The 15,954-nt window shown below is 35.9% G+C and overlaps 1 protein-coding gene across 1 annotated transcript in view; it reads right to left on the bottom strand.

Moving 5' to 3' along the window:
* Positions 1–15,954, bottom strand: part of LATS2 (large tumor suppressor kinase 2) — a 79,565-nt gene that overhangs the window by 51,800 nt on the left and 11,811 nt on the right. The window contains exon 2 of the mRNA XM_044668305.1: positions 7,586–8,130. Within this exon, the coding sequence (XP_044524240.1) occupies positions 7,586–7,915 (330 nt within the window). The 5' untranslated portion in view covers positions 7,916–8,130. The remainder of the gene's footprint in view (positions 1–7,585; positions 8,131–15,954) is intronic.

Below are 15,954 nucleotides of genomic sequence, written 5' to 3'. Positions count from 1 at the left end.
TATGCAATTTGTAATTAAGAGCAGATTCAAACCTAAAATAAGGGGAAGAAATGGTAAGGAACAGCTACACCCAAATACAATTGTAATACAACTTCCTGTTACATTAGTGTGACATTCCCATATTTAAAGAACTATGTGCCTTCTTCTTCCCTCAATACTGGTAACTTACAGTAGTCTTAAGTTTTCAATGACATGGGGGTAAATGGGAAAGGAGCTGGGTGGCTCAGTGATTGAGAACCAGGCCTAAATGGAAGGTCCTGGGTTCCAATCTGGCCCCAGACACTTCCTAGCTGTGTAAACCAGGGCAAAGTCACTTAAGTCCCATTGCCTAGCCCTTACCAGTCTTCTGCCTTAGAAATAGCATCTGTAGTATTGATTCTAAGACAAGATAGGAGTTTAAAAGAAAAAGTTTTCAGTGATACAAAGACCTTTCCTTTTTGAACAAGCAAAGGGATAATATTCATTATCACTCATTAACTGAATTCATTAACTGAATTCATTAGTGCAAAATATCTTTAATGAAATAACTTTAAGCATTTTTTTTCAAACTCTTAACTTCTGTGTATTGGCTCCTTGGTATAAGGGTGGGCAATGGGGGGGGTCAAGTGACTTGCCCAGGGTCACACAGCTGGGAAGTGTCTGAGGCCAGATTTGAACCCAGGACCTCCCGTCTCTAGGCTTGACTCTCAATCCACTGAGCTACCCAGCTGCCCCATGAAATAACTTTAAGATGAGATCTCATTACCCAATGCACAAAAGAATAGTAATCTTTTATAATTTAAGATGAAACTGTTTTCTCTATTTTTCATTATTTTTTAATTGAGATAGCTAGGTGGTATAATGGATAGAGTGCCAGACTTTTAGAATGAGAGAAACCTGAATCTGAAGCTGGCTTCCACCCCTTACTGATGTATGACCCAGAGCTAGTCACCGAAACTATCTTAGCCTCAGTTTTTTCATCTGATAAATTGAGATGACCTATAATTCATGGGGTTATTTTGAGGCTCAAATATATAACTATAAATTTATAGATACATAACTATGATGATTTATAATATAGACAATATGTGTATAAATATATATGCTTTGCAAACCTTAAAACGCTATATAAAAACAATCAATTATGTATCATGATTAATGTGTATTATTAATATTATTGATGTATATATATTTTATTATCACTAATAAAATATATATACATATCGCAGCTTAACATCAAAAAGAACTCTAGTGATTAAAGTCCCAAAACAAGAGGATTGGTTAATTTATAAACAATATTTTTATTTAAGTTTCATTATTTAAATAAGGACCTCTATTTTGACTGAAGTCCATGAAAGTGGTACTTCTAGCAATCTTTTACTTCATATTACTCATAAAAAATGCTATCAAGAATCCTTTACCAAAAACACAGGTAACAGAGAAATCTAAATACACTTGCATGTTCATTTGTTTCAGGAAGGAAGGAAGGCCTACAGGGAGACAGATGATAGGGGCAAAGAAAGTTTCTCCCCCCAGTGACTATGTAAGTCACTCAATGTGCTAAATCCTGGACTTACAAAGACACATTTTTTAAGTTTCTGAATTCAAAGAGTCTATTGGGGGAATATAAAATGTAAATAATTATAAATAGAAGATAATTTGAGGAGAGAGCTCATGAACAATGAGGGGTCCAAAAAAGGCTTTTCATAGGAGGTGGTGGGACAGCTAAGTGGCTCAGTAGATAAGAAAGTCAGGCCTAGAGGTAGGAGGTCCAGGGTTCAAATTTGACCTCAGAAATTTCCTAGTTGTGTGACCTTAGGCAAGTCACTTAATCCCAATTGCCTAGCCCTTAACTGCTCTTTTGCCTGGGAACTGATACTTAGCACCCATTCTTTTAAAAAATAAGAGATGGTACCTGAGATGAGCCTCAAAGTCTTCTCTTTCAAGATTTAGTTCTAGGATGACCTTTTTTTTACCTCCAATAATCCATAGTGTTAATTTATTCATTTATAATGAGACATCTAGCAAGATAACTGATACTGATCATTTGCACAAAACAGAGAGGCCCTTCCTCAGAATACATTCATTCAGGAGATCAAATGACACATCAGATGGTTGCTCATTGAGAAAGAAAAGAAATGTCCATCTGCCATTGAGCTGTGGTAGCCTAATTCTCTCCCTCTACAGATTTTTAAAGAGCAAATATGGATTGTTTAGAATCAGAACATTCTCCCCGCAGGCAGCATTGGAGAAACATTGATCCAGGTTTAATTTTTTTTTTCTAAACCCCATTTTACAATTTCCAAGATTACAGTTTATCTCATATTAATAATTAGGGCAAAATGCTACCCCAGGATGACCTTCCAATGAAATCTTTCCTGATCTTCCCTTACTCCCATGCTAGTGTCCTCTGCACAAATTCACTTTCTATTTACTTTATATATAAGACTCTCTTATTATAATAGAAATCCTCTGGTTAGTCACAAGAGTGCATGGCCCAGAAAACTACTTTAGTTTATCTCTACCTGAAATCAATTATAGGCAATTTTGTCTCTTTAAACTACTGATGCTCACAATAATAAGGTAATCCCACTTAGACACTAAGAATATGGCAAATGAGAATGAAGATGATGAAGAACACTATGATTATTCTATTAAGAAATGTCAGATAATAGGAAAACATTTTGGAATGAGACATGGCATTACAGCTAAGTGTTGTAGTGGATAGAGTGCCAGGCTTTGAGTCAGGAAGACCAGAGTTCAAATTTTGCCACAGACATTTACTAACTGTGTGATCTGGAAAAATCACTTAACCCTGTTGGTCTCAGTTTCCTCATCTGTAAAATGAGTTGGAGAAGGAAAGGGCAAACCATTCCACTATCTTTGCCAAGAAAACCCCAAACGGGTTCATGAAGAGTTGGACACAACTGAAATGACTAAACAACAGCACATCATCCCATATCTGAGATCTGAAACAAGAGGTGCCGAAGAGAAGCAATAACCAAAACCTCACAAAGCAATAAATATTTGCATAACTCTTTAAAATATGAAAAGCATTTGATATGGAACCAAAGGCTTAGAGCAAGAAGATCCCTTCATTTTACAGATAAAGAAGGTTAAATGACTAATAGTAGGAGGCAAAGCTCAAATTTGAACTTCAGTCCTCTGACTCCAAATGTAAATATAACCTTTTCCTTAAGCCATGTCATTATCTCATTTGATCCCCACCAACAACCTGGTTAAATCTCAATGTTATTATTATTATTCCCATTTCACAGATAAGGAAATAGGGTTCAGATCCTTGGTTGTAGACCTGCTGCTAGTTAACTATCAGTGGCAGGATTTGAATCCCAAGTCTCTCCTCACTGCAAATGTAGTGCTCTATTATTACACTTTTTTCTGCTTCTTTTGAAAGAAAAAAAATCCTAAAATTGAACTAGCCTAAATACACTAATTTTTCCTCTCAGAACTAAGAAACATTATAATCACTATGTTCATTTGATTTCATCACTTAATATTAGGCTGGTTGGTCTGTAGATCTCATTTGTCACAGTGAGACTGATTCTCACAGTACTTAAATTTTTCCTATTAATACTGCTGTGGCCAAATTATCTCCTAAGCTTGTGGCCTGAAGAAGCCAAGGGCAGGTACTCTGCACAAACCAGATGTACTTTGGAAGGGAGGTACAAAGACTGAGATTAAGAACAAAAGTTCTACAACCCCAAAGGTGTCAAATACTTCTGGATTTCTTGGTTGCTACTATCACTACCAAGGACAACAGTGGAATCTTGAACTTCTGATTCTGGGGCTTAAAGGGATTAGGAATCATTTGGGACCTAGGAGCAGAGCTGTTGAAACTTATTCTAGATCAGGAGTTATTTATTGTTTTTGTTTTTTTTTATATGCCTGACCCATTTTGGCAGTCTGGAGAAGCCTATGGATTCCTCATTAGAATCACTGAAAAAAAAAATGATATGTAATACCTTTTTCACATGGATGCTATTAGAATCAAGTACATGAAATAATGTTTTAAAATAATTGAAGGAAATACTAGATGTCAGCTGGAAATTAGTGAAAATAAATATTTAAATTTCCCCCAAGTTCACAAACCCTCTACAATATACCTCTAGATCCTTAACTCAGCTGACTGAAGATTAACCACCCCTTCTCCAGAAGATACAAAAAAAAAAAAATCCTAGCTGAGCCGATGGTTATGAGTTTAATCCAGGTCCCCAAACATTAAATTTTTATACATTATTAAGAAGTGTTGGAGGCAGAGTGTGTAAAAGGGAAAACTGAGTACAGTGGTTATGGGATACTTGGCTGAATAATTTCCATTTTGTTATACTTGGCTTTGGTCCTTTTTCATTTTGAGATTTCATGATAATGACATACAAAGTGAGACAATGGGGTCACTGAGGGCTTGATTTAACCCTATCTTTCTAATTTGGGTACTTCCTAGGTTTAAGAAACAGAATTTTTCTTCCTTTTCAGATTAGAAAATACAAAGAATGTTTTCCCCGTCCTTAATAAACAAACTATTTGAATGTCTCCAGTTCTACATAAGCCAGTTGTCCTCAAGAAGAAGCATTTCATTTTCAATCCACTAACAGAACCAAAAACTACATATTATATAGTACATGCTGAACTTGCTATCTATAATATGCAATTTGTAATATAACTAGCTGGTAAATGAATTATAAAAGTATTAGTTCCAGAAAAATGTGAACATTCTTCATACTACAATTTCTGTATAATCAAATTAGTGGTTCTTAAAAGACTGCCAAAAGGAAAAAAAAAGAGACCCAAAACCTTATTTCTTTCTTAAAAAAAAGTAATCTGTGACAGAAAAAAAGTATGCAAAAAGCTGGAATGAAATGAAAAATAAGGAGATAAGCTAAAGCTAGGACCCTAAAACTTCGTTACGGGCCAATAAAAGATAATCAAACCGATATTCAGAAATGCATGACACTCATGCTGGAAAACTTATCTTTCCAACTCATTGAAAAACATAGGACTTTGCATTAAAAGGAAAGCTTTCTTCAAGGAATAAAGTTATTGGCACAGGGATCATTTTTTCCCCTCTAGAGGATTTATATAGAGCCTTAGTAACTGGGCTATTTAGTTTAATTCACAGCCTCATTATATAGAATAGATGAGGGCAGGGGGGAAAGGGCAGAAGGACTTAAGTCTTCACTTATTTTAAGGAAAAATAAACACAATTGGTAGAGGAATGATGCATTTTGAATTAAGCCTACTTGGAAGAAAATGGCAAAAGCAACATTTTGGTACAATCTTCAACAGAGCCAAATCAAAATAAAAGACTATGCCTACCAGATTATGGGAAAAGAGTTTAAATTCTTTCCCATCAAAATGAAGAAAGGGAATAAGGCTCCAAGCAGATGGAAGGGAGGAGGGGAAGAGGAGATGGAAGACATGTGCAGCTACAATTGGGTTCTCTTTTAAGTGTCCTATTTGAATTACAATGATACCCAGCTCTATCCAGCAGAATGAGACAAAAACTAGAGGTGTTCAATCACTTTGTCTCTTCTCCCATTGTTTGGGTTTATATAATTTCTTTCTTCCCAGAATGCTTTTAAAAAACCTTTTAAGATAAGGATAGGTTCCCCCCACATCCAGAAACAGTCAAATTTTGCCAGGATAGTTGAGGTGGGTGGTATGGGTGGAGGTACAGCTGTTTTGAGTTACAAAGCAACACTATACAATAAATTGACTTTAGGTTTAATTTTTCAGATGCTTTAAGTATGGTAAACAGTTCCCTTTATGTGGGCAATTAAAGTAAGTGTACTTTTGTTGTTTAAAACTTCACTGGCATGCCCACCCTTATTAATTTGAATGCACTGGGATCTCACCCAGTCAGAAATAGAAAAGAAGGCATCCTCTACATTATATTTTGTAATGTAATTATCACTAATGGCTTTTGATACAGTGGGATTCCACCTGTGTTTTGGATCACATGCTTCACTTGCTTCTTTTTATCACAGCTGAAACATAACTGCACCCAATATGCCATCTCTAATAACCTCTTTGTTTGCGAGTGATTTACAGGGACAGATTTTAAACTCTGCTGCTGACCTGCAAGTCTCTCCATGATCTCACTCTGATGTTTCTCCAAGACTGTTCCCTCTGTACTTTCAAACCCATCAAGCTTTTTTTTTTTTTGTCAGGAAATAACACTTGGCAGCATATTTAGCTTCATATTTTTGCAGTGAGCAAGGTCATGCCTTCTGCTGTCATTTTACACTTCTAGAAACCCACTGCACCACATTATTTATGATTTCATGCTTTGTAAAACACTTTCTATACAACAATGCATGCCATAAAACACTTGGTCCTCCGTATAGCCGCAGCATCTTGAGAAGGAGGCTCTGAAAAGGCAGGAATGATTTCACAAACACTATGAAAACCAGTAAAATGAAAGTCATGTAAAGAAGAGGCAGTGCGGCTAGCAGAGAGTCCTCAATTCCAAATCAGGAAGACTCTGGTTCAAGTCCTACTTCTGTGACCCAAGGAATGTTCCCTGTTCTCCCTTCAGTGCCCTCAGGCAACTCTTTGAGACAATAAATTGCTGAGGAGGGGTTGTTGGCATTGATTTCCCAAATGGATGTTTTCCTATGCCAATGAGATCACAATTCTGGTCCAAACTAAGTTATATGTTGATTGAAAGGCAACCAAGTCTTTCAATACATAATGTGTTCTGAAGAATCTGAATGCAAGTAATGTTCTCTATCTTTAACAATCATGTATGAAACATCAGGAGTATTTGCTTTATTTCTTGTATTTTCATCCTTATACTTTCTGAAGAAACTAAACTACTCAAACAGCTCTCCCTTGCTCTGAAAGTGAAATCTCATTTTTCAAGGCACCTTGGTAGCAAAAGCTCCCAGCTTACTGTAGTCCTGAAAGAGCAGCCATGACTAGATAGCAGATGGTGCAACAATGACTTTCGGGAGCCCATTCACAAGGAAAGATTATTTTTATTAATGAAGTCTTACAAAATGCTGTCTAGTTTTACTTTAGACCTAATTGCCTCTAGCTAGAATTTTCTTAATGGTCAGTCAGGCACATGAAAAAGTAAAAAGGTGCATAAATATACTGATACTATTTCTGGATCTATTTGCAATTAATCTGCATGTGGCTAGAGGTTCCTTGACTCCCCCTTCCCCCTTTCTATTCCTTCTCACTACCCATAAGAACTGATCACACATCTCCTATAACAATGAAATGAGGATAAGGACAGTCAGAGAAAGGATATAAAGACCAAACCAACACACCTGAACAGAAAATCCATTAACTGAAAACTAAATGAAGCCATGATGCAAGTTAAGTGTGGGAGTCTTTCCTGGCTTCTCTAGTGCAGAAAGGATGATAGAATTTTCCAGATGTGCCTAAAGTCCTTGTTTAGGAAAGATAAATGTATAATATCACTAATTAATAAGAGCAATTATTGAGCTCAGAAATCTTTTCTGTAATGAGTGACCAATCTGGATCGCAGAATACACTAACACTTGCTAAAACATGACTTTCACTTTACTCTCCAATCCTTCATACCACCCAAGGATCCAAAGAGAATCCATACACCTACCTGATCACATCCTACTTTGACCAACTCCTGTAACATCTGTCGATTTACATCCACTGCACTGGATTCATTGGCAAAAGGCAGCAAAGAATATCTGATTTCCCTTAAAGCTTTTTGATAAGGCCCAAACTTTGGAGTGGGTTTCATCTGCTGCTGCCTTGCAGCATCTTTTACTACCAAGATTTTGGTGTCCAAGGAAGTGTCGCTGCCTGGTCCAAGAGGTAAGCCTTGACCAGAGGACTTGGGAGGCTGTTTTAACCCTTCACGAATCTCTTGCAATCTCTGTCTGCTGTTTCCAGAATACGTTGTAGCAGGAAAAGTCTTTGGCCTCATTGTTAGTCCAGTTTTCTTTTTAACATAAATATAATCTTCTTAAAGTACTTTATTTAAAAAACAAATAAAAACACTCAATTTATTGTCAACAAGTATCAGTTCATTGTAAACATACTTCCAAAATGATTTCCTTTTTAATTTTTCTTTGCTCCAATCTTCATAGTTCCTACAGAGAACCTAAAAATTTCTAGAGTCCTCATTTTGCAGATCTATATCTGAAAAAGAAAAAGAAAAAGGAAAATGTTACATGCTGTTTAGAAAAAAAACATAATATTGCACTGATGTCTTAAAAAGGCAAGTCACTTAATTCCCATTGCCTAGCCCTTATCAGTCTTCCACTTTGGAATGAATATACAGTATTGATTCTTAGACAGAAGGTGAGGGTTTTGTTTTTTTAAAGAAGAGATATTCTATTTCATAAAAATCAGTATTGCCAAAATAACAATGAAACTGATGACAGAATATTAACAGCTATTTCAATATCATATTAAGATATGCAAAATGTTTTACATATATCATCTCATATGATCCTCAAAACCACTCAGTGAGGTAGGAGCTATTAATATACACATTTTACAAATGAGGAAAATTAAACCAATCAACAAATATTTATCAAATGCCTATATATGTCAGGTATTATGCTAATTGTTGGAGAAACCAAGAAAAACGAAAGACAGTCTTTGCCCTCAAGGAGCTTACAATCTCATAGGGAAAACAATATACAAAAGGAAGCAAAAAAAAGCAGAGGGAGGGCAAGAGGTAGCACCTCTCTTTCCAATGGGATAATGATGAATTAGTGTAGGAGTACAGGTGATGGGAAATGAAGTCCTGGGTTCTTTCCTTAAATGGAGATTCTGAGAGGAGAGGTCTCCACAGTCCAATCAGAGGGAGGGAAGGGCCCCATGAAAAGAGGGCACTGAGGTAAAGTGCATTACCTACAATCATAGTTAGTAAGCTGTCTGAGGTAGTTGGCTAAATAATTCAGGTCTTCTTGACTCAGTCAGGTTCCATAGTCACCCAGTAGACCAATAAAACACAATGTGCAAATTAACGGAATACAGTAAAATTTTGGTTTATTCTAAGTTTAATTTCCAAAACTTCTAAATAAAAATTCAAAATATAAAAATCAAATTTGTCAAGAGAAAAAATACCACTGTAAAGTTTAATATTTCAATTGTATTTCACAGTTCTGAGCTTGTATTGATGTGGGTACTACCTAATAGATAACAAGAGTTAACTGTGGTCAAAAACTTCATCAGCTGAGACCAACCTAGTGATGAACTTCTCTGAATTAAGCAAGTCCTCAGACAACAGTTATACAAGGTATCCCAAAAGTCTTAGCCCAGTTTTAAACTATTAAAGCTTTAATAAACTATGTTAAGACTTTGGGGACACAACTGTATCAATTGATCTCTAGGTGGGATCTATCAAAGCTTGTGATCCATTGCATTGACATTTTGTTATAATTTTATTGGTTAGTTTCATAGGGTTTGTTTATTTGTTTCTTCTTGCCAATAAGTCTTGCTTCTTATCTATCTACTCTACTTCCCCTTCTTTCCTGTGCTGGTTCTGCTATGGTTCTGCTAATCACCTATCTCCACTCTGCAAACATCAGTCCTTCATTACTCTGTGAAACTACTTTTTTAGTACTTTGACTCTCCAGAGAAAAAGACCAATTATGACTTTTTCCCAAAGTTTTTCAAATTTAGAAGGATTATAGAATTTTAAACTAGCAGAGCTGGACAGAATTATAGAGAACTCTGATCTAACCAGCCCCCTGTCTCTGTCTGTCTCTCTCTTCACAAATGAAGAAATTACAGTACAGAGAGGTTGCAATTTGCTCTTGGTCATGCTGCTAGGAAATGAATGCTGGAGCTGGAATTGGAAATATTTTATATTACATTAATACACAATTACACCCAAAATAAAGGTGCTATAACAACATATATCTTCATGATATCTGTAGTAATGGGGACAAGAAACATTGGCTATATTTTTTCACTTGAAGGAATGCAAAAACCAGCTAATCATTTTAACCATGGGTCAACTGATAGCTTTGAAGCAAAGGAAATGGTGGATCATGTGAGCAACAAGATGGTGGACTAGATCTGATCCTCATGATCTCCCAAACCTCTACAAAACAGAAGTTAAACATCAAAAATCAAATAAAGGAAGTAATACAGAATTAGATGTTAGTATGTCACTTGGAAAAATAGGATCCTTACTGTCCTTATTATCCAACTCACAAAATAATCCATGGAGGCAATCTGATATACTGTAAAGATTCCTGAACTGAAGTCAAAACACCTGGATTTGTCTCCCAGAACTGCCACCTATTAGCTAAGTGACCATGATTAGGAATTTAACCTAAGCCTCAATTTTCTAATCACTAAGATGGGGACAATATCTGTCCTGTATGCTTCACAAGATCTTCCTGAGGATCAAATGAAAACATATGTAAAGCATCTCATAATTACACTAAATAAATGTCAGCTTTATTTCTTACTATTTTAAAAAATAAAAAATACTGGTTAACTGCAAGGCCATTTTCCCCCAATTGTCTGTTTTTAATTTAAACTGATTTTGATGCTGTTGTTTCAAAGTGACCTTTTGGCTGCTTTGCAGTTGTCCAGTGTTTACATTTTATGACCCTTTTCTTCTTAGGACAGAGATGTAGATCAGTTTTTAAATTCTTATTTTCTTCAACTTAATGAAAGGGCACCATGAGCAGAAAGAGTTTTGTACTGGGAACCAGAGAACCTGGTTCTGCCACTCACTTTTATGAACTGGGCACATCATTCCAGACCCCAAAGAGGTAGATCAAATGAAATGGTTGGATAAGATGACCTCTAAGGTACCTTTTACCTCTACCTATGTAATGCTATAATTTTAAAAATATTAAGAATCTAAGAAACTGGAGATCCTGGAGTTATTTATTATGAATTTAAATTTGATATTGTATACTATAACAATATTTAATATATCATGAATATAATTGTTACAAATAAATCCTAGTTTGTTACTAATGATATTAGCAATGTTTGAAAAGCACTACATAAACACTAGCTATTATTATTATATTTTTAAAATAGTTCATTACTGATTGAGGCTCCCTTAAGGACCATGATGTCAGTTAACTAGGAGGCTAGGATTCTTATTTAATCAATTATTCATAGGATAAACTTTTTAAAATCACAGGTACAAATTTTAATGAAGATAAAAAAAAGAAAAGAGTCCATCTAAAGTGAACCATGTTCCAAGCAACTCTTAAGTACAGATAGCCAACAGCCAAGGCTGTTGAGGTGAATTAAGCTCTTTTGCATATTATACAAACTTCTTTATTTAGTTAGCTCTTTATATCACCTCCATTTCCCAATGTATCTCTTCTCCTCCAAGAGAGCTATCTCTCATAACAAAGGATAAGAAAAAAAAATGAGATCATCAAAATGAACAGAAATGTGAGGGGGAAAGTGTGACATTCCAGGCATTTATTCTTCCACACATGTCCCTACCTCCTCAGTAGGGGGTGGGGGGACTGAGCATTGTGAAAATGGGATTGACTCTCCCCTTGCCTATTTTTTTTTTATTTTAAACCCTTAATTTCTGTGTATTGACTTATAGGTGGAAGATTGGTAAGGGTAGGCAATGGGGGTCAAGTGACTTGCCCAGGGTCACACAGCTGGGAAGTGTCTGAGGCTGGATTTGAACCTAGGACTTCCTGTCTCTAGGCCTGGCTCTCAATCCACTGAGCTACCCAGCTGCCCCTCCCCTTGCCTATTTTTAAAATTTAATCAACCAAAAGTGAAGACACCCCTAGGTAACATTAAATAGGGGAGGTTCACAAACCACTTACTAAAGTTAGATACACCTCCAGAAGTGACTGACTGCTCCCTGGGCAATGTTAAGCAAATTTAAAGACTGCAATAGGTCCCTGCAAAGTGGAGGAAGAGACAGGAAATGATATAAAAAAGGGTCTTTAAAAAGGGCCTAAACTTCATGTCAGGAGATCTTTGAGCTCTTGAAGGATCTTGGACTGGCACTGCAACATGGAGCTATGACTTGGGTGAGTGAAAAGCTGGTTTCCGGAGAGGCCTCCCCTTTCTGGAGGAGGCTGTGTGGGTGGAACCCTTGTTTTATTCACCACTGAGTCCTCCAGCTGAGGGCTAACTAGCCCTACCTGGGTTGAGTCAGGGACCAGAGCAAATATTTTGTGTTAGGTTAGATATCTTACTCTAACCTCTTACATATTTCTCTACTTTCACTCTTTCTCTTTTTGTAAATAAAGCTGCTAAGTCATTTTGACCAGAGTTGTTTTAATTTTTTTTAATCAGTGACCACTTTCTCTTATATTTAGTCCAACCATAAATTTAACCCCTACAGCATCTTATCTTTTCTTTGACATAACTTGATAATTTATTTTTGCAGATTTTGATTTCTTTTCTATTCTTTCCTTCAGGGGTGGTATTCTTTCCACTCAACATTGGAGTAATTATAGACAGTTTTTCAGGCTCTATTCACTTTGCTTTGCATCAATTCATGTCTTTCTAATCTTCTCTAAAATCATATTTATCATCTATGGCAGGTAGGTGGAACTACAGTGCTGGGCTTGGAGTATGGAAGATCTGAGTTCAAATCCAATTTCAGACACTTAATAGCTGTGTGACTCTGGGTAAGTCATTTAACCTTTATCTGCTTCAGTTTCTTCCTCTACAGAATGGGGATAACAGCACCTACCTTCCAGAACTTTTTGAGGACCAAATGAGAGAATAATTGTCAAGTGCCAAGTAGTGGCTGGCATATATTAAGTGCTTAAAAAAGTGTTAACTATCATTTCTTACAACCCTATAATATTCCATTCCATTTTAATGTATCACAATTTGTTTCTATTACATTAATGTACCACGATTTGTTTATCCAATTCTTAATCAATAAGCCTCTAATGTGATACCAGATCTTTGGCTCCTACAAATATTCTGGTGTATGTGGTACCTTTCCTTTTTTATTATCATGCTCTTTAAAAAAAAACAAACACCACCACCAGTGATCTTTTATTGCTTGTGACTCAATTACATTGCTATAGAGATATAGTCTGACAAAATATTTCTTCTAAAAGACTGTTCTTCCCCCCCTGCCTCTTTGTGTGAGTATGTGTGTCTGTGTGTGTGTGTACATAAGGACTAGTAGTATTAACATGTATTTTTTTTTTAATTCAGCTGTGCAGTGAAGCAAAAAAGGCACTGGACCTCCTGGAGTTGGGAAGACTTCAAGTTCAAATCTAGACTAAAACATTTACTGACTATAACCCGAGTTCAGTTTCCTCATCTGAAAAATGGGCATAATATAACACCTACCTCCCAAAATTAAAACACTAATTAAATGCTAGCTAAGAAGTTATACAGTTCTGTAGCTGCAAATGCCTTTTAGTAATTTGAAAGGAAGGACAGAGATAGAAAGGATAGACCATGATCTTTTTATTTCTTTTAGATAGCTCTTCTAGCATGGATTTCTTCTGAATCAATTCAGTCAGATCCAGCTGCTCTTCATCTGCTTAAGCTTCACAGTTATTCTCTGACCTGGAACATTAGGTAATGAGGTAGGAGAGTCCAAATATGGTAATGCCATCATTATCGCTATTGAAAACAGATCAGTATCAAAACACCAGTAAATCTGTCCCACTTCTCATCTGCTAGTTGTCTTCCAAAAATCTAAAGTCAGAACTTAATAAGCTTTCTTATGTTACAGCAGTCACCTCAGACTCAAATAGAAACACATCTCTAGTAGCTGCATATCGACTCAGAAAACCACAAATTAACATTATTTATATTGTAGTATATTTTTATTTATTGTGTTTAATATTTCCCATTCACATTATAATCTGGTTCTGCTGCTCCAGGGAGTTTTGCAGATAGCATATACCTCTGTGTTATAGCATCACATTCGGCTTTCAATGATTATAAAGTGCCCACTGCAAAAAAGGTCCATCCTTTTTAGCACACATGTCTGCTTGTTATTGCTATTTTGCTGTGAAATATGGCACATCTTGTTCTATGAAGAAGCAGAATTACTTCAATTTACCAAAAAAGAATATTTTAGTCAAATGAATGGTAAATTGAAGTAAATTTTCCCTTTTTCTTCCAGTTTTTCACCAGTAGCTCCATCAAAGCTAAGGTCATCTTTTTTCTTTCCACTTTTGTATTCTTATCCCAAAAGTGCCTCAATAGGTACCTGTTGTATTAAATGTTTTTTTAAATCAATTAGATTTTTTAAAAATTTGGATCATTGATCCAGTTAGAATCTATTATGTAGTAGAATATAGTGTGTTTGCCATGGAATTACTTTAATAAACTCTATTAACTGGTGATGTCACTGGGTTCTACTTCATCCTATTGAGTAGTTTAAGCAATGAGTTTGTTTATTAAAAGAATAAGAAAAAAGAAAGGGTTTCAGCACAAGAAGAGCAAAAAGAAGCCTGTTTGGATCCAGGCTCAACCACTAACTCACCTGGTGGACCTTAAGTAAGTCAACCTATGATCCTTCTCAAACTTAGTATCCTCAGCAATAAAAGGAGGGCTTTAGACCAGATGGCCTCTAAAGTCTTGTTAAGCTTGAAATCTTGATTTCTAAAATAATGAATAGATTTGGAAAACTAGTCACAGTAAATATATCAGATATAGTGGTCTAAAAAGAAATTCAAAGAGTAATAGGAACTCCCCAGAAGAGATGAATAGACAATTTTTGTAGCAATAAACATAAGTGCTAATAATAAGGGCAGCTGGGTAGCAGAATGGAGTGCTGGGTCAGGAGTCAGAAGGACCTGAATTCAAATCTGGCTTCAGAAACTTCCTTGCTATGTGACCCCAGACAAGTCACTTAGCCCCAACTACCTAGCCTAGCCCTTGTCACTCTTCTAGAAGTCTTAGAACTGATACTAAGACAGGATATGAGATTTTTTTTTAATTGCTAACAACAGAAAAGAGAACTATGAGTCAGGAAAACCTTAAGATATCATCTTATACCCACTACATTGACAAAATAGCAACAACAAAAAAGATAAAATTCCATGTTGGTGGGACTGTGGACAAATAGGTACTCATATGTTGTTGATGGGAATGTAGATTGATGCAAACATTCTGAAGGTCAATATAGCAACACATAATAAGTCCCAAAATGAATATACAATATAGCTTTATAATTCTAAAGACTTTATTCTACAGATATTATGGAAGGGAAAAAGGATCTGCCTTACAAAAACCATTCAGAGTGCTACACTATTTGTAACAGAAGGAAAAAACCCTGAACATTGCCTATGTATAATGACTGGAAAACTGAATAAATTATGACATATTATATTATAGTATCATAAAGCCAGAAGTTTAATGACCTTCCCTATGATAGAAGATAAAAGAGAATGAATCTCCATTTCAGTAAAATTATCTAGCCACATTTTAACTCTCTGGATTCAAGGACTTAGAGTTGCATGATTCCTAAAGATTAAGTCCGACTCCTTCATTTTACAGTTGAGGAAACTGAGGCCCAGAGAGGTTAAATGAATTGCTCATAGTGTCAGAGACTGGTAAGTTTAAGAGGGGGGATTTGAACACTGATCTTCCTGACTCCAAGTCCAATGATCTCTATCTACTGTTCTGTGCTACCTCTCGTACTGAGTAAATTTCAGATTCGGTGAGAAGGTATTTTGATTTTTCTAGCCTACCTAGCATTTCCTAAAAATATTTCAAAGACGTCTGAAGCTGCAGGAGTTTATGCTTTAAGCCACTGTTGTAGTTGGTACTTTTGCTTCTTTTCAGAGTATATTAATTTAGGCCTGTAATCTTTTTCCTTTTTAGTCACGAGGGAATATGATGAAGGAGAATCAAAGTTCCAGGTACCTACCTGATTTAGAGGCTTGAAAGGTAAATTAAGGTTGTCTTTTTAATTAAATCAAATAGTTTTAAAGGGAAGGAGCTGAAATATTCTTCTCAGCCCAGCAACCTGAAGTCTCCAAAGAAGGGACAAATTCAGGAAATGTTTAAGGCAGTAGC

This window comes from Gracilinanus agilis, chromosome 3, assembly GCF_016433145.1.
Source record: "Gracilinanus agilis isolate LMUSP501 chromosome 3, AgileGrace, whole genome shotgun sequence".
In the NCBI taxonomy this organism is placed as follows: domain Eukaryota; kingdom Metazoa; phylum Chordata; class Mammalia; order Didelphimorphia; family Didelphidae; genus Gracilinanus; species Gracilinanus agilis.
Note: the sequence above shows the minus strand (reverse complement) of the source record. Positions and strands in the feature narration are given on the sequence as shown.